The sequence below is a fragment of the Loxodonta africana genome, chromosome 4 (genome assembly GCF_030014295.1).
Source record: "Loxodonta africana isolate mLoxAfr1 chromosome 4, mLoxAfr1.hap2, whole genome shotgun sequence".
Taxonomy (NCBI): Eukaryota; Metazoa; Chordata; class Mammalia; order Proboscidea; family Elephantidae; genus Loxodonta; species Loxodonta africana.
Window position 1 is genome coordinate 108527303 of NC_087345.1, and position 20935 is coordinate 108548237.

General features: G+C 40.7%; 1 protein-coding gene across 1 annotated transcript in view; it reads left to right on the forward strand.

Moving 5' to 3' along the window:
- Positions 1–385: 385 nt before the first annotated feature.
- The window catches only part of TMTC1 (transmembrane O-mannosyltransferase targeting cadherins 1), a 336358-nt gene continuing 315808 nt past the window's right edge, over positions 386–20935 (forward strand). The window contains exons 1-2 of the mRNA XM_023555130.2: positions 386–835; positions 18403–18580. Of these exons, the coding sequence (XP_023410898.1) occupies positions 531–835; positions 18403–18580 (483 nt within the window). The 5' untranslated portion in view covers positions 386–530. The remainder of the gene's footprint in view (positions 836–18402; positions 18581–20935) is intronic.

Sequence of the window (20935 nt, forward strand, 5' to 3'; positions counted from 1 at the left end):
TGCGGCCAAAAATCAAAGAGGTGTAATGGGGTGATAAGCACAGCCCGGCAGGCACTCCAGGCGGGATCTCCGGGCGTCCTTTCCCCGCCTCCACCGAGCAGGTCCACGGCCGCGACTCTCGTACCATCTGCGCGCGAACTCTTGCCTCCCCTGGACGCGTGCGCCCGCCGGCTGAGCGCTGCGACGAGCCGAGGAGGAGGTGCAAGGTGCTGCGGGGTGCGGAGAAACCCGCTCTAGTCCCGGGATCGGGGACGTGGGGGTGGGTGGAGGCGAGAGCGAGCGGGGCATGCGCAGTGGGGCGGAGGAGGTGGAGATGGCCCGGGAGGCGGGGGGACTGCTGTTTATTTGCAGCTGGGCCAACTCGGCGGCGCAGACGGCGGCAGAGCGCGGGGCGCCGGCAGCGAGTGCAGCAGCCGCAGCACCATGCCCGAGCCCACCTCCGGGCAGCCGCCGCGCGCCGCCAGAACCCCGGAAGGGGAGGATGCCAGACACCCGGGAGAGGCCAGGACAGCGGTGGTGGCGGCGGCGCGATGGTGGTGACAACCTCTGCCCGAAGCGGCAGCGGCGGGGACCGCGCGTCCCCCCGGCGGCGGGGCTGCGGACTCGCGCCGGCCGGGGCCGCGGCACTGCTCGCTGGGGCGAGTTGCTTGTGCTACGGCAACTCCCTGCAGGGCGAGTTCGTGCACGACGACGTGTGGGCAATCGTGAACAACCCCGACGTGCGGCCCGACGCCCCGCTCCTCTGGGGCATCTTCGCCAACGACTTCTGGGGCAAGGGCATGGCAGAGAACACCAGCCACAAGTCCTATCGGCCGCTCTGTGTCCTCACCTTCAAGTGAGTCCCTCGCCTCGATCTTGCCGCCGCCCCTGGCCAAGAGAAGTTGCGGGCCTGGCTTGGGGGGCGTTTCTATTTCCTGTTGCCCCTTTCCCCCCCACGCCTTCCTCCTCTCCGGGCTGCCCATGCCGCTCTCCGTCCTGGTCCTCTGCCCACCTTCCCTGCAGTGCTGAGGCGGTTCAGGAGTTGGAATCGAGTTTCTCAAGCGTCTGCGCTCTTGGCCAGCCTTTCTCTCGGGGCAGGGTTGGGAGGGGGCTAGAGGAGCCGCCTCCGCACACTCCCTGTGGTAGGGCTGCCAAGTGGGACCAGCGGAGGCCCAAGGCGCTCCGAAGGGGTGACGATGGCGGGGTTGCTTCTAAGTTGGGATTTCTCTGAGGCTTTAGGGCAGCTTTGCAAATGGGGAGCCTGTCAGCCCCTTTGGGGTAGTAGCATTTGGATGAGAGGAGGCAGGAGCTCTGAGCTGCCAGGGGTGCGTGGGTTTTCGGGGGAGGAGCAGAGGAGGCAGCAGAGGCTCCCTCCCTTCGCCGCACCTCGGCCCGCGCCTTTGGCTGCTCGCGGACCATGTCTAATCTGCCAAAACTGCTTGCCATCTAGACTTAATAAAGGTGCAAAGCAAAGGAACGCAGAAGCGTGGAACCCTCTGGGGATCCTGGCGTCCCAGCCGAAGTAGTTTTCTTTTATAACCTCGGAGTCATGATTCAGCATTTCTGGTGTGAATAATTTCAGTGTAAGGGGAACCGAGGGTACGTCGAGTTTTTGTATGCTGGAGTATTTTCTTGAATTTAAAAGAGGGCTAGCACCAGACGAAAATGGAGAAGAACTAATTTGAGGCAAGTGCTGTCACAGCCATCGTGAGCTTGACTCAGCCTTTTTTAATTTGGCTCAGGATTTAAGCCTGTTATAATGTGCCGGACAAAACTGCTCAACTAATATCGGTTCCGTGTCATCAGCGTTTTTAAGCCATTTCCAACGGGTGAAATAGGAACCTGTCTTTATGGTAATGATCATTCCAGACCGGCTCCACAAATTGAAAAGCCTTCCTTGGCCAGGAGGCCAAGATCTCTTGACACGTGGCTCTGATGACTTAGAAAAGGGAACCATGGCAATTGGCAACAATTCTTGGGCTTTTGACGTAATTCTTCCACAGAAAGCTTAAGGTTTTAAGGAGGGTGAGGAAATTGCATATTTGACTCGGAAAAAAATATTTTATGAACATTTTTCCCCTTTCAGAGTTGTCCTGGGTTTGAGCTGAAAGATAATTTTGGCTAGTGACCAAGTTGCTCAGTACTTTGAGTTTTCCAAATGTTTCTTAAAGTCTCCTTCGATGGCACAGATATAAATGTTTAACTTCTAGATTGACCTTTTCCATTTATTACAATGAGGGTTGTTTATTTAATGTGTGGAAGTGCACAGTGAGGTGGGCCGGACCTGACAGCCGTGGAGATTATCGTTGTCCCTGGTCTGAGATGCTCCCTTTGAAAAGATCTGGGCCAAATACCTGAGCTCATTTGGTGGAGGTGCGGAAGAGTGCTTTTGGCTCTTGACTTTCTAAAATGTTCCTTTATTCATGCAAGTGAAGACAGGGTCAGAGGTGAAAAGGTGGAGGAAGGAAGAGGGGAAGGAGAAAACTAGCATGGGTTTGGCAGAACAGGGGCAAAGGAGGAGCAGGTTGAGGGGAAGCTCTTCACATGTGGTAATCATTGATTCTAAAAAGCAGCTTGGTGTCCAAGATACAGTGCTCTTCTCATAGTGTGTCTCATTGTCTAGATAAGATACAGTTTTTTTTTCTTTTGAGAAGATTAAGTTGCAAATCTAAAGAGCAACACGGAACAAACTGAATGAACAGGTGCCTCTTCAGAAAGAGAAAAGTTAATCTTTCTGTTATCAGATGAGTTGATTTAAGTAAGACTGGGCACTTTCAGTACAGTCACTTGAGTTAAAATAACATCCTCCAGTGCGATAGCATAAAGCTGGGGCGGTGTAACAGATGAAACCGATGAAGTTAGACTTACGCAACTCTAAAGACTGTTACAAGGAAGAATATTTATTGGCCGTTCAGTATGAACTAAGCATTAGCCTGTACCTTTATGATTTTTATTTAGTTTGTAGAAATACAGTTAAAGGGGCCCTTTAAATATTTAAGGAGCCGTGGTGGCATAGTGGAGCCCTGGTGGCAGTGGTTAAGAGCTTGGCCACTAACCAAAAGGTTGGCAGTTCCAATCCACCAGCTGCTGCTTGGAAACCCTATGGGGCAGTTCTGCTCGGTCCTGTGGAGTTGCTATGAATTGGAATCAACTTCACGGCAACGGGTTTGGGTTTTTTTTAGTTTTGGTTTTGGTGGCATAGTGATATAAGAGCTCAGCTGTTAGCTGAAAGGTGGGCAGTTGGAACCCACCAGCCATTTAACCAGAGGGAGATGTGGCAATCTGCTTCCATAAAGATTTACGGCCTTGGAAACTCTATGGAGCAGTTCTGCTGTGTCCTGCAGTGTGGCTATGAGTTGGAATTGACTCGACAGCAACAGGTTTGGTTGTTGATTAAATATTTAAGCTATATCTTAACTATATAACTATTGTTATTATTGCTGGGTGCCATTGAGATGGCTCCAACTCATAGCGACACTGTGTACGACAGAATGAAGCACTGCCCAGTCCTGTGCCATCCTCACAATCATTGTTATGGTTGAGCCCATTGTTGCAGCCACTGTGTCAATCCGTCTCTTCCTCTTTTTTGCTGACCCTCTCCTTTACAAAGCATGGTGTCCTTCCCCAGGGACTGATCCCACCTGATAGCATGTCCACAGTATGTGAGACATAGTCTCCCCATCCTTGTTTCTAAGGAGCGTTCTGGCTATACTTCCTCCAAGACAGATTTGTTTCTTATTTTGACAGTCCATGATATGTTCATTATTCTTCACCAAGACTGTAATTCAAAGGCATCAATTTTTCAGTCTTCCTTATTCATTGTCCAGCTTTTGCATGCATATGAGGCGATTGAAAACATGATGGCTTGGGTCAGGTACACCTTGGTCTTTAAGGTGACATCTTTGTTTTTTAACACTTTAAAGAGGTCTTTCGCAGCAGATTTGCTCAGTGCAATGTGTTGTTTGATTTCTTGATTGCTGCTTCCATGGGTGTTGATTGTGAATCCAAGTAAAATAAAATCTTTGACAGCTTCAATCCTTTGTCCATTTATCATGATGTTGCTTATTGGTCCAGTTGAGAGGATTTTTGTTTTCTTTATGTTGAGGTGTAATCCATACTAAAGGCTCTGGGCTTTGATTTTCATCAGTAAGTGCTTCAAGTCCTCTTTACTTTCAGCAAGGAAAGTTGTGTCATCTGCATAATGCAGGTTGTTAATGAGTCTTCCTCCAATCCTGGTGCCGCATTCTACATATAGTCCAGTTGCTCGGATTATTTGCTGAGCATCCAGATTAAGTATCGTGAAAGGATACAACCCTGACACACACCTTTCCTGACTTTAAACCACACGGTATCCCCTCGTTCTGCCCAAACGACTGTCTCTTCATCTATGTACGGGTTCCTGATGAACCGAGTTAAGTGTTCTGGAATTCCCATTCTTTGTAATGTTATCCATAATTTGTAATGATCCACACAATCAAATGCCTTTGCATAGTCAATAAAACACAGGTAAACATCTTTCTGGTATTCTCTGCTTTCAGCCAGGATCCGTCAGACATCAGCAGTGATATCCCACATTCCATGTCTTCTTCTGAATCTGGCTTGATTTTCTGGCAGTTCTCTGTCGATGTACTGCTGCAACCACTTTTGTAACTAGTAGTAACTATATTTAACTATATTTAAGTTTACTTGTTTGAGTGAAAATCTCTGAGAGTTCAAAACTGGTTTTTAAAAACCGTTTAATTAGAGATAATTCTACGTTCTCATGCGATTGTAAGAAATAATACGGAGATCTTTTATATACCTCACCCATTTCCCCTCTGTGGTAGGATCTTGCATGACTATACAACAATACCACAACCAGGAAATTGCAGTTGATTCAATCTACAGACCTTATTCAGACTTTAGCAGTTTTACATCTGCTCTTTTCTTTTGGATGTCTGTACTTAGTTCCGTGCAGTTTTATCACATCTGTAGCTTTCTGTGACCACCCAACAGTACAGAACAGTTCCATCATGAGAATCCGTCATACTATGCTGTTATAACCACAGACACCCCCCCAGCCCCTGACAACCACTAATCTGTTTTCTGTCTCTCTAATTTTGTAATTTCAAGAATGTCTTATATGTGGAATCATATAGTATGTAACCTGTTGATATGGAATATTTCACTCAGCATAATTCTCAGCGACTCAGTTTGTTTTGTGTATCAAGAGTTCATTCCTTTTTATTACTGAGTAGTATTCCATGGAATGGATATACCACAGTTTGTTTTAATTCAGTTGTTTAAGAACATCTGGGCTGTTTTCACAAATAAACCTGCTATAAATGCTTATGTACAGGTTTTTGTGTGAACACAAGCTTTTATTTCTCTGGGATAGATACCCAGGTCATATTGCTAGGTTGTATGGTAGTTGCATGTTTAGATTTTTAAACTGCCAGACTGTTTTCCAGACATCTTGCCAGCCATGGATGAGGAATCCATTGCTGTATATCCTCACCAGCATTTGGTATTGTCACCATTTTTTTTATTATAGTCATTCTGAAGGGTACATAGTGATATTTCATTGTAGTTTTAATTAGTATTTCCTGAACAGCTAAAGTTGTTGAATATCTTTTCACGTGCTCATTTCATTTGCCCTCTATATATCATTTTCGGTGAAATGTCTCATTGTGTCTTGTGTCCGTTTGCTAAGTGATGTTTTTTCCTTTTAACTGTTGAGTTTTGAGAGTTATATATTCTAGATACAGCTCCTTTCTCAGATATATGGTTGGCAAATATTTTTTCCCACTCTGTAGCTTGTCTTTTCATCATTTTCACAGGACTTTTATAGTGAAAAATCAAACTTATTTTTTTTATTAAAAGTAAATTTATTTTTTTTGAGTCATTGAATGTCACGCATACTGAGTGAAGACTTCTCTTAAAAATAAACATAATTGACTGATGCACAATGTTTGTCGCTTGTACAGAAAGATACTAGTCACTATTTTTCTCAAATAAGAAACGGATTAAAATTCCCAAAGCCAACTCTTCAGACAGGAATTAGACTAGACTGTAAGATAGAAAATGATACTGGTGAGGAGTGAGCCTCTTGGATCAAGAAGACACGTGAGACTATGTGGGCAGCTCCTGTCTGGAGGGGAGATGTGAAGGCTGGGGAGGACAGAAGCTGGCTGAATCGACACGGAAATAGAGGGTGGAGAGAAGAGTGTACTGTCTCATTGGGGGAGAGCAACTAGGACTGTATAGAAAGGTGTATATAAATTTTTGTATGATAGACTGACTTGATTTGTAAACTTTCACTTAAAGCACAATAAAAATTTTTAAAAGTTCAAAGATTAAAAAAAAGGAAATGGGTTAAAATTGAAATGAGGACATGGATTATCAGAGCATCTAATTTTACCAGTTTTGGGAGGCAGGGCAATGGATAATGAAGGCAACTCATCACTGATATAGCGACTTTGACCAGTGTCAATTTAGCTGGACTTGATGGCAGTGGTCTGTTTCTTAGAATTCCTTCCCTGTATGGTCCTGGCTTAGGATTGACAACAAGTGAAGTTTCTGCAAGAGTTGGAAGGTGGAAGTGAAGTGGCCACTGTCTCACTCAGAGGGTGGGTGTAGATTTTGGTGTTGATGGCAGCTTATGCAGGTTGTCACAGAAATGCTGGCTAACCTGGTGGTGTGTAGCAGCAGCCAGGCCCATGGCTCCTCCAGCGGTCTCCAGGCCCCCTCCTTCAGCTTCTTGGAATCATGGCGCAGGTGTGTGTGTAGCTCTCTGGGGAAGCATGCCAGCTGTACTGCAAGCCACTCACATCATTAAAGCTGGAGCCTTAGAGATAGTGAGAAACAGACAGATATTCCAGCTCTTCCTTGTGAGTTCCAGCTTTCTGCTACTCCAGGTCCATCTATCCTCCCTTCCTGAATGCCTGCCTTGCTGGGTTTTGACTTGTGTCGTAGACACAGAAGCAGCAGCATTGCCGAGACTATTTAACCATCCCTCACAATTGTGCAAGGTCAAATCCCTGTAGGAATCTCTTATTCTGCGTCACTCCTGGTGGTTCTGCTTCTCTGGTCAAACTCTAACTGATATAGATGGTCATCATTTTGTGTTTCTTGAAGTGACCTTAGAATGCTAATGAATTTGTATTTCTAATCAAACTTATATCCAGTCTTTTCACAAGATCAATTCCAAGGCATACAGGAATATTTTTGGACTAACTAGAGCAGAATCTATGAAAACTTAATCTGTAGCAGTAATCTTTTTTATTTTGCTGCTTTATCCTTCACTGGCCACAACCTCTTCGTAGCTATAAAATCGGGAGGGAAACATTAAACCACACTGTACACACTGAATTGACACAGAACCCAAACACGTGATGCCCATTACCCCCCCTTGAATAATGACCCTGATTGATTTAAAGTGTGCTTAGTTTTTTTTTTTTTTTTCTTTTTCTTTCCCCACCCCACCTTGGGAAGAAGCCTCTGCAGGGTTGTTGGCAGTGCCATTCCATGTCAGTAAGCAGGTGGTTCTGTGGGAGCAATAGGTTGCAATCTGCTTCTGTCAAGAAAATCCTATAGGTTAGTTCTACTGTCACATGGGGTTGCTATGAGTCGGAATCAACTTGGCGGCACCTAACAACAATGACAACAACAAAGCAAGTGGAGGGTACCTCAAAAAAAAGGAAAAAAGTGACTTTTCCATGTTAAAGATGGGGAAACTATGTCAAATTAAAGGTTCGTTCACTTATTCCTTCAACATATATTTTCAAAGCAATCCTTACAGTCAGTGCTGTTCCAGGCATTGGAGATGAGAGCAATGAACAAGACAGATGATGTTGCTGCTTCATGGAGCTTCCATTTTTTTTTTTTTTTTTTTTTGCAGGGGGCAGATATCAGACAATAAACAAACCCATAAGTAGACATGAAAATATCAGGTAGTGATGAATGTTACATTAAGAGTTAAAACTGGGGAAATGATAGAAAGACTAGAGTACCGCCTGAGACGGTGTCAGGCAAGGTCTCCATGGGAAGCTGATATTTAAGTTGAAGTCTGTGTTTGTAGGTCTTCTGCCCATGGCAAAAAACAGATCTGATTTGTTAAAGTCACAATTAAGAAGCTTAAGCTCTTGATTTTCTTCTTGTATTTAGGCTGTTATAGTATTCTACCAGTTTGCTATAAAGTTTTGTTTTATTGAAGACTGCTGATGATGATATAAACCATAAAAGTAAAAGTGGGTGGTTTCAAATGTCAGAGTTAAAACATAGAATATCTTGATAGCGCAGCTGTAAGGATTGCAGCATTTAAATGTTTGGATCTTGAGAGTTTTTTTTTTTTTTTTTTGGTAGCAGCTTACATTTTTTAGTCAGAAATGATATGCCAACCATGAAAATAAGCATTAGCCTCCATGTCCCAAACCTAAAAAAAATGACATGTACCTTTTGGATCTGTTACTTTTGATTTGACTTACATGGAAATCCATTTTCAGACAGTTGGGCTGCTATAAGGCTGATATGTTTTTTTTTCTAAGTCTATGATAAAATGAAGATTGTCTAGAATGTTTGGTTGGCTAGATTGTGTAGAGTGTTCAGTGACAGAAATGTGACTGGAGGCAAGAAAGATTTTATAGAGGAAAATGAAAAAGTTGACTTTGAAAAATTTATGCAAAATAAAGTTATCTGAGAAACCCCAAGAAGAGGAGGTTATGATTGTAGACTGGAATGCTATGTTTTAGATGTGGAATATACATTAGACTAGAGTCTGGCAGTGTAGGAGGGATGGAAAATGAGAGAGTGGTATTCCTGCATCATGGGGGCTTTTGAGTATATCGTGCAGGTGAGCACCTGATGATGGCTTGGAAGTCTTTGAAACTTTCTGTTTTAAATCAACAAGTATCTTTTCTGTTATCCTTTAGAGTTATGTTCATGTTTTTCCTTTCCCTTTGAGTATGTAGTAATCCCACATTTAAAAGAGGGTAAGGAATGCTTGATCATACTCAAGTAATGGGTTTATTCCATTTCCAAATGATACGAGTTGCTTTCTGTCCTATGAGGGCCTGTTTGATCTTTGATCTGACCCCTGGCTGCCTCTCTGACCTCTGTTCTGTAGCTCTCCACCTCACTCTCTATGTCAGCATTCCCACTCTTCTTCTCTTCTGCTTTGCCTTACTAGTGCTTATTGCTATCTGGCATCATTTGTGTATTTGTTTGTTTCTGTCCCCTCACTAGAGTGTAAGCTCCATGAGGTATATGTCTAGCACCTAGAACAGTACTTGACATACAAAGTAGGGGCTTAGTAAGTTATTATTGAAGGAATGAATGAATATGTCATTTTTTGTGAATGCTCAGCTTTTTTCAGGTAAACATCTAGCTACAGCTACGCATTTATAATGTAGAGAGGAAGTCAGCTTGGCTCATTTACCTTTTTTCTTCCTCCTTCTAAGAGACAGGTGGAGGCCGACTAAGAATTCCCTGGACACACTCAAAGGACTGTATAGGTCCTACTTACTGAGAGGTTAAGGAACAGCTTTGATTCTGAAAGGGGCAGTTGTGGCTTTCCCTTGCAAGGTAAAGAAATGAGTAACCTTAACACTGTTGGATCTTCTTCTTCTTTGATGGCATATTGAAGCATAATATTTGACTGATGCTTGTGCAAAGTTCAAAGCTGGAGAGAACAGCTGTAGCTTCTGATGCAGACTTCAGAATTACAGGGAGTTTTCTCCATACCTTGCTGTCACTAAAGTTCATCCATGCCAGCGTCCTGCTTTCAATAAGGAATGGTTACTTTTTTTGTAGTCAATAAGGTAGATATGAAATATTTCCTGTTGGATTAAATGGAGTATAAGGACCTGAAAAAGCTGTCTCAAAACAAAACAAAAAAACGAAAATGACTTTAACTTCCTCTCCTCCAGATACTCCCCCAAACACAGACCTTTAAAGAAAAGAAAAAAAAATGCTAAAAATTGGCAACTCAGTTGTAGTTATAACTAAGATATTTGGCATTGTTTTGTTCTAATTTTTATTATTTGCTACCTCTGTTTTTCCCCTGGGACATGCCATCTTCTACATATATTTATTTATCTTCTTGTACTTGGTTTCCTCACCCTGCCTTTGGTGTCCAGAAGTACCTTACTCAGGTGACAGTGACCGCCCTTTCTGTCGAGTGTGGAGTCCTCTTGACCAACTTGCCTTCCCCTTCCCCCCCATGCTCAGACTGTAATAGGTAAGGATGTGATGCCTTGAGCTCAAATGAAAACCATGGATTTTGCTTTTGGCTGTGTTTACTTTTGCCTCAGATGCACTGCTTGCATTGGTGCCTGCCGATCACATCCTGTGTGTTGTTCTTCTATATTCCCACCGGTATCAGGAACACATCAGCAAATTATCGTCCGTTAGATCCGTTAAGGGACGATAATTTGCTGATGTGTTCCTGATACCGGTGGGAATATAGAAGAACAACCAAAATGCTTAAGGGCTGGAGGGATTCCCTTAGAGGAAAAACAGGAAGAACCAGATGTTGTTATTTATTGGCCGAGTAATCTAAGACAGCTACGAAAAGCACTTAGAAGCACATGAGAACTGTAATGATGGCAAGCGTGGGATAAGAAGAAAGACCAACAGCTATAAAAGAAGACAGGAGACTGTGCTGTGTGTTTAGTATTGGGCTGTGGAACCACACCAGGAAAGGGTTGGAGAGCCCCCATTGTCGAAGACATCAGATAAAGATGACAAAGAGCACATTTTTATTTTCCTTGGTTTGTAGTTCATATGGGAAATGAATGTGTGTTGAGTTATTACAGAGAAAACTAGGTTTGGCTGGTAAGCATCGCAACCTTATATAAGCTTCCTGTAAGCATTTAGATTTGTTTTTCTCATTGTTCTGAGTATCATCTGCCTTGAATCACTCAGGCTGCTTGTGCCAGATAACTGGGCCCCATTTCAGATCGAGGACTTATTCTGTCTTGGGATGGAGTCAGGGAATCAGCAGTTACAGCAAGCATACCAGTTAGTTCAGAAGTTTGGGAACCACTGGGACTCAATGGGCTTAATGAGGTTAAAATGCCAAAATCTCCTGGCATAATATAGAGGAAAGAATGCAAAGGCTTACTGAGGTAGGAATGTTGGGATGCATTTATCACTTGCAACCTACACATATACACCCCCACCCCACCTCCCAGTTAGGGCCCAGGTGACTTTCCCTTCCCTGAGGCATTGAGAAATACATGGGGGAGGGAGCATCTGTAACTTTGAGAAGCTCTGGGTGGCTCTCCTCTGTAGGCTAAGTGTGATGGTGGGAGGTGCTGCAATTGAGGTGGGCCCCCTTACTTCAGTGGGGATGGTGGGATCCTGGAGTACCAGAGGCCAAGTGGGAGAGCTACCTAAGACAAAGTCGGTACACTTACCCAAAAGAGCAGCAGGGAAGTAGCAGTAATCAGAATGTTTTGACTCAGCAGGATTATTGGTCGTGGCTAATCAATCACGTTGGCCCTAAAAATAACTAGATGGGGAGTCCTCTAAAATTTGCTTGATATATATAACAGGAGAAACACCAGGTCTAGTGGCCAAAAACCAGATGAGTCACTACAGTGGGAGTTATAATTCTTATCCAGTTTCCAGACCTGGGCTGGTTCATTGAGGTAGAGCCCTTTGGTTGAAGTGGAGGTGGAGCCCCCTTGCAGAAGGGTCCTAGTGTATTCCTTATTACACATTTCTTTTCCAGGAATGCAGACTTTTTTTTTTTTTTTTTTTTAAACCGGAGCTATTTTTCAAACAAAATTAAATGAGAGATTTATTCTTACTGAAATCTCTAGGCTATGAGAGTATGAGGAGACACAGGACAGCACGTGGTTTCTTTTTATCCTCCTCCCCCTTCTCAACTGTCTCAGTGACTGGTGCTGGATCGCAAGACCCTGTGACTCTCCCTGGAAAATGGCACCCTCAGGTTGCCTTGAGCTCATTGTGTCCTTACCTCTCTGGGCAGTTTTACAAGGAAGCAGATTTGCATTTATAAATCTGCGTTCGTATTTGTCAAATTCTGAAAGGTTTTCAACTGTCAGAGAAGGTCATTAAGATTATTTTCTAATGCTTGGCCTGTTTTTAAAGGGCTAAATCAAATAAAATAAGAGATTCTTAAAGTTGAAAGAAAAAGATTATCTTTTCCAACTTCCAACTTAATACAAATTTATTCATTTCAGTAAACCTTTATTTAGAATCTGTAGTGTACTGAATGAATGGATTGATAGATACAATGATGAAAATAAATTTCTTACCAAAGCAAAAAACCCGTTGCCGTCAAGTCCATTCTGACTCATAGCGACTCAATAGGACAGAGTAGAGCTGCCCCATACGGTTTCCAAGGTGCGCCTGGTGGTTTCAAACCGCAGACCTTTTGGTTAGCAGCCATAGCTCTTAATCACTATGCCACCGGGGTAATGCTCTTAATCTTTGAGGAAGAGAGTTTATAGAGTTTTTGAAAATTGGTTAGGTGCCATAATGCAGGTATGTTCAGGGTGATGCGGGCCCTGAGATACTGTTCTTAAAGGTGGTATTTCAGATGGGCTGTCATCATGCTTATGCCGGACATTTCCAATTATCTCAGCAACCATTCCAGTTTTATATATTGGTTCTTTCTTTGAGCTAAATAAAGTCTGTTTTCATGTAATCTGTATACTAAGGGCTGAAAACTGAAATGACAAAAAGGGTCAGGCTGATAGAATAATTGAGTAAAATAAGCTGGATATAAGGTTATGTTCTTTGCTGTATCATGCTTTGCATATTAGGCATGTGAGAATATTCTCCTTTTCCGGGGGAATTATGCTTTTTTCCATTTTTCTTCAAATAGGCATTTCATCTTTTAAATTCCAGTGTTTGATAGTAATACAGGTCCAAGAAATATTCTACTCTCATTTTTACTGAAAAGAAAATAATAATGTATATATGATAAATGAATGGCTTCAGGTTGGGAATATGATAGGGATTGGTAGGGACTATGACAAATTGTGAGTACTTATCCCATCAAAATGGGCACCCAGATATTTCCATGCAGGTTCTCTGATATTTCAAGAGAAGCTAGAAATGTTTTCAAATCTAGGTAAATTTAAAAAAATGAAAAAAGTTACGAAGGTGAAACAAAACAGTTTGAAGGCTAAATTTGGCCTTTGGGCAGCCTATTTGCAACAAACATCTTGAAGGATGTTTGTGTTAATTTCCCCTCAGGCAGCTACATGGAGTAAGTGTGTTCCTTCAGTCAGTCAGTCACCCTGCCTGCCTTACTCCCTCCCCTCTCCCTCCTCCTTCACCTCTCTTTCATTCACTCACATGTTTATCCATTTATTCAAATATTGTGTGACAGCAATGGACCGGGCATTTGGCTAGACACTAGGAAAGAACCATAAAAGACCCTTTCCCCAGAGAACTTAGTATGATTTCTGTCTGTCGTCTTTTGTAGACTAAGTATTCCCCATTTCTTCAAACTTACCTTCATGAGATATTATTTCGAGACCCTCCCCCCTTCAGGATCCTGGAGCTCCCCTGTGAAGATGCTCTGGTTTATAAGTAGCACCCTGAGAGTCTGTTGCTTCACACTGGATACCAATCACCTTGTCTCTCTCACCTCAGGTGGAATGATAACTCCGTCTTTGCTATCTCTGTACTTGGTAGGTGTTTCCATTGCTGGAACTCTTTGATGAGTAATTGCTTCTTTAAATGCCTCTCTCTCCTCTAATACTTTGAGAGCAGATGCCGTGTCTTTCTTTGTGTCTCTGGGCCCAGCATCATACTTGACATGTAGAAGCTCAATAAGTACCTGTTGGAGTGAATCAAAATGAAACCAGTTTAACTTACTGCAGTTCCCTGTCTGTTCATTTGTGGCTTGACTGTTTTGATAGCCAGGACACATAAGCTCCTTGAATTTTGGATCAACTAAAAGCCCTTGGTCAATATCATGTGTACGGTTTTAATCTGGATCACTAACATTTGTTCTCCTTTATTTCTCAGTATGGGTCTTTATTCTTACCACTATACTATCTAGTAACTGCATAATTTAACAATTTCAGCTATATAAACTCTTAGTGAATCTCAGTCAGTCATCCAGCATGTTAACTACCCTTCCCAGATACAGGCCTTTTGCAGGTTTGATAAGCATGCTCTCTATATTTTCCTTTAAGTCTTTGATAAAAATATTGAACGGAACAGAGATAATATCACAACCCTGTGACATGTGTTGAAGGTCTCTGTCCGAGGAGATGCTGATCTATTACTCAGCACTCTTTGCATTTGCTACAAATCCATCTTATCCCATCTTGTATGCAAAGAAGTTCTGAGAGATTTTGATGACTGCCTTTGATAAAGACATATTGTATTATCAGATCCCCTTTCCTATTAAAACATGAGATTAGTCAGTTAAATTCCTTTTTGTGTACCTTATTGGCTCCCAGAATCGGAGATACTTTTCTCAGTGCTTACAAATTGTACATGTTTTAGAATTTTGTTAGCATTACATCTCAAGCTCACTTGTCTATACTTTGGAGATTTCATTTCTACCATTTTAGACATTTGGGAAATTATAACTCCAGATTCTTGGTGATTTCTCCAAGTTTAAGTTGAGGATGTCAGGTACTATGTGAGGGGCTTTCTCACTGTTACTTTATTACTATAACGGTTCCCCATTGAGCAATTTATTTTTTATATTTTGAGATCTAATTGCATTCACTTAAAAAAAAAAAAAAAGCCACCAGGCAGTCTTTCCTAACCAATTTCCAGAAACAGTTACTACTTGGATAACAACTGCACATTTTTGGATATGATGCTTATGGGCCACGAAAGTGACTCATGCCTTCCATTTTATATCATTTTTGGAAGGGGAAAGAAATGTATGTTAAGTACTTCATAAAAGCATGGTAAATATGATCATAACATCATAACCGTATGAAAAATAAAAAGGAACATTTTTATTTTTCATACAGTTCATATTCAACCGTATGAAAAATAAAAATGTTCCTTTTTATTTTTCATACGGTTGAATAACAAATACTCTAGAACAATAACAAAAAAACAATAACAAGTCTTTTGTCCTCTTTTCAAAAACAGTGCTCTTACTTGTTGCATGGGATCTAACTTTATGTTCTAAATTATAGTATCTGTGGAATTTAGTCAAATGCATTAGGGGTTTGGTTTATTCAATGTCTTAACCTTTCTCTTTATTGTGACTCAGTACTCTGTGCATTCTGCCTTTGTCCCACAACTCAGCTTTCAGTGCAAAAACGTTAAGTGTGGAGGAACCAAGTTTAGATTCCAAGAGTCAGGAATGGGTACTGGCTCTCTGTGGCTCTTATTTTACATATTACGTAGGAATATGCAAGATTATTCTGGGTAAGATTTTTAAAAAATTATGGCTTATTGTGATCATAAATATAATAAAGTATTTGTAGAAAATTATGAAACTATAGAAAAACATAAAGATGAAAATAAAATCCATCTGAAATCTCATGTATATTATTATTCTATATAATTGGGAGATATGCTATAGGATTTTTTTCACTTCCTTTTTAAACTTAACGATAGCTAAGCAAAAGTTTATTCTACAAAGAAGTTTTAAATTTTTGTTACTTTTACAATAGAAGTAAGACCTTTGAGGATTTTTTAATGCATATAAATCTTTTCAAAACAAAATGAGATCATGCTATTCCATGCATTAATATCTCCTTTTTAAAAATGATAATATTGTGAGTACTGCTCCATGTCGATAAACATAGTTTCATCACATAATCATTGTTATGGTCCATAATTGTGTATATCATGCTGTTTCCCAAACTTATTTCTTCCCAGTTAATTGGCCTAATATCTTGTTTAGTGCTTTTGTTCTACCTTCTGCTTCATTGTGTAGTGCCTGGGGTCTTAAAAGCTTGCAAGGAGCCATCCAAGGTATCCATTAGGCTCTGTTTGCTTGAAGCAAGAGAGGAAGCAGTAGAGTCAGAAATAGGTAGAAATGAAATGTGTGGCTAATTGGCTCCATGAACAACTGCCCCCTTTGCCATGAGACAAGAAGAACTGGATGATGCCTGGCTACCATTACCAAACATTTTGATCAAAGATTCTATAGAAGAATCCTGATCAAAAGGGGGAAAATACAGAGCAGCATTTCAAATTCTCATGGACTCCAGTCTTTCTGGAGCCGTGAATGATGGATGAACCCCTGAAATTACCATCTGAGATAATCTTTAAGCCCTAAACCTTAAACCAAAAATATACCCTCAAGTCTTCTTAAAACCAAAAAATAGTTTAGCTTAACTAGTAAAGAATGTCTGCCTTGAGCATTGTGCTCTTTTAGGATCTATCTGTATGGATCAAATTGAAAACAGCAACTTGAAAGATAGGAAATTTAGAGAGTAGTGAGTTTATGTTAACGGAGGATGAACTATTTAGAAAAGGAGAATGAAAACGGTTGCACAACTTGAAGAATGTAATCAGTGTTCCTGATTTATACATGTAGAAATTACTGAATTGGTGCATGTTGTGCTGTGTATATTCTTAACAACAACAACAAAAATAAAATTATACAAAAAACTAATTCTTTTTTTTTGGACATATAAGTTTTTTCCAAATATTTTACTTTATAATTAATGCTGTAGAATGTATCCTTGTATGTATATATCTTTGATCACTTTCCTGGTAATTTCCTTATGGAGAATTCCTAGTAGTAGAATTGACTGGTTAAACAGTGTGTACTTTTTAAAGCCTTAGATATGTATATCGCTAACCTAGAGATGCCCAACCTGGATACCCACCAATTGGATATAGGACTGTGTTTCCTCTCACCATCATCACAAGTGTGAATGAACATTAAGTGAGTGGCTGAGTTTGGAAAGCTGAGCCTGATGGCGTGGAAAACAGGGCAAAATCAACTTTGGGGGATGAACTCTGAGGGAATTGCACCTGAGTTCTCTGAGGACCGGACTTTGTCTCGTCTTTTCCCAGCTCTATCCTCAGGGCTTTCTGATTTCTAGAAGCTCTCCCACCATGTGGGTCCTCTTGTAATGGAATGTGATGCTGTTCTCCCTGCTTTCGTTGGACCTACCAGTTCCCCAGTTCACTACCCGTTCCCCTTTCCCTACACATGTAGGTGGGTTATTTCATACGGGACTCCTCTATCTTAAGGATGCTGGGGTGTGCACACACACGGGGTCTGCCCACACATGGCAGGGTTAAGTCTCACAACAGGGTCCTGGAGTTGGATCCCATGCAACATTTCATTTTTCTAGGCTTAAGTAGGACGTTTATTATTTTAGCGAGAATGAAAATGGAGTCAATATGTAACTTATCGCCTTACACTTAGCTGATGTGTTCAAATACAATTTGAGATTTACAAATTCTATAGATTAAAGCATGAATCAGATGTTTAGAATATCTCTGAGGTCGACCTTTACATTCTCACTTGATTCAGCAAAAGAAAGAGAAGCAAACCAAGGGCAGGGGAATAAAGACCTGGGATTACTGGCAAAATGGCATGGAATGTAGACAGTTATAATCAGTACCACTTGGTGTGTATATGTTCCCCCACTAAAGAACCGTATTCGTAGGAGTGTAATCTTTCCATACAGACTCAACTGGGGACATATCCTGTTATTAAATTCAAAGACAAACTTAAGAAGTCTCTATGCACTGCATTTCTATATTAGGAAAATATTTTTTAAGGTGTTGAACAAGAGATTTTCCTTTTCTTTGTGGGCTTCTTATAGTTTGTCATAAATTTAAGGTTCTGAGATCTGTGGGAATTTATGTTAGAAAACATTTAGTAGAAATTCTGAAAGGTTACGCTTTTGCACCTCCTTTTCATTTCACCTGCAGCTGGTAATAAGCATGTAGGTGCCCTGAAGATTCCCTTGTAGGGTGGTAATTAACAATACTTACAGATGCATAGTTCCTGGTGGCACCATGGATGAGAGAACACGTTCATGCCTGGTTTATTCCAACTGTGACTGCAGTCACAGTCTCGTGGTTTCAAGGTTGCTATCTCCTCTTACGGGTTTTTTTTTTAATCTCCTCTTAAGTGGCTGTGACTCTGATTTACAGGCACTGAGGACTTGCCTGTGTAATCTCAGCTGTGTAGGAAGTAGGAACAAATGTATTGTGGGTGTGTTTGCATTAGCCAATGGAGTGAGGGAAGAAACACATTCAACCCCTGTCTGTCCGCCTTCCCTGTGAGACCAGAGGGTTTCACTCTGAGGTAATATTTTATATGTAGTGATTTCTTCACAATTCAGAAATAGGAAAGAAATAGTACTTATTCAAATATGTAGAATAACCAGATGTTGGAAGTCATTTAAGAACAATTAATTATATCAGTTATATTTTTTAATGATTTCCTCTCTTTTCCTTGTATTTATGTTGTTTGTGGCTAATGCAGTTTTTTTTTTTTTTTTTTTTAAACAGGCTAAACATATTTTTAACAGGCATGAACCCATTCTACTTCCATGCAGTAAATATAATTTTACACTGCCTGGTGACTCTTGTGCTGATGTATACCTGTGACAAAGCTGTCTTCAAGAGTCGTGGACTTGCTTTTGTTACGGCGTTGCTTTTTGCTGTGCATCCTATTCACACTGAGGCGGTAAGTATAATTGGAACTCAGTGAAATAATGAACCAATAAAAAAAGGTATAAGCTAAATTGACCTTTTTCCCCCCTTTTCAAAACCATGTGAATTCAAAGCTCCATTGAAGTATTTATATATAAATCATTTTGCTTGACAACTTTTCTGACTGAATGTTCAAAATTGCCTTTATTGTACCTCCGGGATGAACTGCTTTTCTAAATAACCACAGTTATTATTATAAGTAGAAAGAAACGGCCACAGTTTTCTATTTGCAGAAAATTGAAGTCCTAGTGTATTTTAAATGGCAAGGGTCATCTTAAGATTCTTATCATGCTGAGTCACTGCTTCTGCTCTAGGTTCATATTTTTCCGTTTCTCACTCTGCTTTATATTTATAATATTTATGATGTGGAACTGTGAGTGTTAGGAGGAGGCCCGTGCAGTGTTTAAATGACATTCTTCAAGTTATAAAGGCAGACTTAGGAGACTTACAAATTGTTTTCCGAGTTATTTAATAGGAAGTACAGTTATTTTGTGGGCATTGAGAAATTGATTTAGAAAATATAGATAGTTTGGATCTATTAAAAACAGAAACAACAGTTGCCCTAGAGTTGCATCTGACTCATGGTGACCCCACGTGAGTAAGAGTAGGACCATGCTCCACTGGATTTTCTGTGGCTGATTTTTCAGAAGTAAATTGCCAGGCTTTCCTTCCGAGGTGCCTCTGGGTGGAATTGAACCACCAACTTTTCGGTTAGCAGCTGAGTTTATTAACTCTGCATCACGCAGGGACTCCATAAACCAAAACCAAAACCAAATCCATTGTTGTCAAATCGACTCCAACTCACAGTGACCCTACAGCCCTCTTTAAAATATTTGCTTAATCGTGCACCCAGGTGGTATTGTTAAGCTTGTCTCATGTCTCAGCAACTTCAGCTGGTTTATTTTACTGTTGGGGTAAACAAAGGCTTTCCAAGTGGTACAAGAGTACCACAGTTTTAAAAGAATTGTTTGCAGAGCTTCAGCTTGCATCTGAACTTTCCTAAAGTTGGTTTTCCTGAGAACACAACTGTGCGAAAGGTGGTATGTTGGTTCTCTTTTCTCTCCTCCCCTTTCACAGTTGTCCTTCACTCATTTTAGCAAAAATGAGGGCTCCCTCTCATTCATCAGAAACATACTATGCCCCAGGTGTACAAACTGCCAAGGCACCATGCAAAGGAGCAGTTGGACATATTGGGGTCAGCAAAGCCTCCTTTAATTAAGGTATCATAAACCCAAGTAGGCTCTATATCTTTCCCTGTCTTTTACATATTTCTGTGAAGAATACACCATGGCATTTGAAACATAGTGGCCTGTGTAGATGTTCTGAATTCAGAAGTGGGATGGTCATCATGGGAATACATAATAGTATGTTTATTTGAACTGACATAAGTCTGATTTGGTCATTTGGTTTAATAATGATGATTGGTCTTCCTACTTAGGCTATTTGATGGACATTTTCCACAAACAAAATACTACATCTGTAAGCCCAAGGTTTTGACAAAAACATTTGACCAAAAAGGACAGCAGTTTGAATCCATCATCCACTCCCTGGAAACCCTATAGGGCAGTTCTCCTCTGTCCTGTAAGGTTGCTATGAGTTGGAATTGACTCAATGGCAACAGGTTTGGTTTTTTGTTTGTTTTAATAAGAAAAAAAAATAAAAAATGACATTGTCCAAGGTGTAGAATATTTCCATTTTCCCAATCCTTTCTGAGTATGTTTGACTGAACAAGGTGTCTCTAAGTGGAAGAGTATGAAGTGTAATAGTTTTTTGGTTAAGTCTTGGTAAAGCCTGCTTCTGAAAAATTGTAAAAGCAGTTGACTCTAATGACAGGTTACTTTAATGATGGGTGTGTTCAAAGTATTCATTTTCAACTAAATCGAAGGAAGACCTTATTAAAAATAATTTAAGATGATATGTCACTATGGTATTTTGCAGGTAACTTTGGAATGCAAAGAATTAAGTCACTGCTGTAATATGGCTACTTCTATTCTCATTTTTGTGAACAATCCAGAAATATAAAAACTGGGAATAGAATTGATGCTGCATACTGTCTCATTCTAACAAAGAGATAATATTCATCCATATAACTGAATTTACTCAAAAGTAACTTGTTACACTTATAAGAGGTGTGTTTTTATATCTCATAATTGTATATCAGTGTTTCTAAATTATCAAGTACTGAATAATTGGGTATTAATAATTAGAAGAATAAATACAGTATTGGAAAAATTAATGCATAGAAGTTTATGGCCACAGGAAATTTAAAAAGTAAATTAAAAATACATTTACTATTATTGCAGAGAGAATGGAGGATAAATAAAATGTT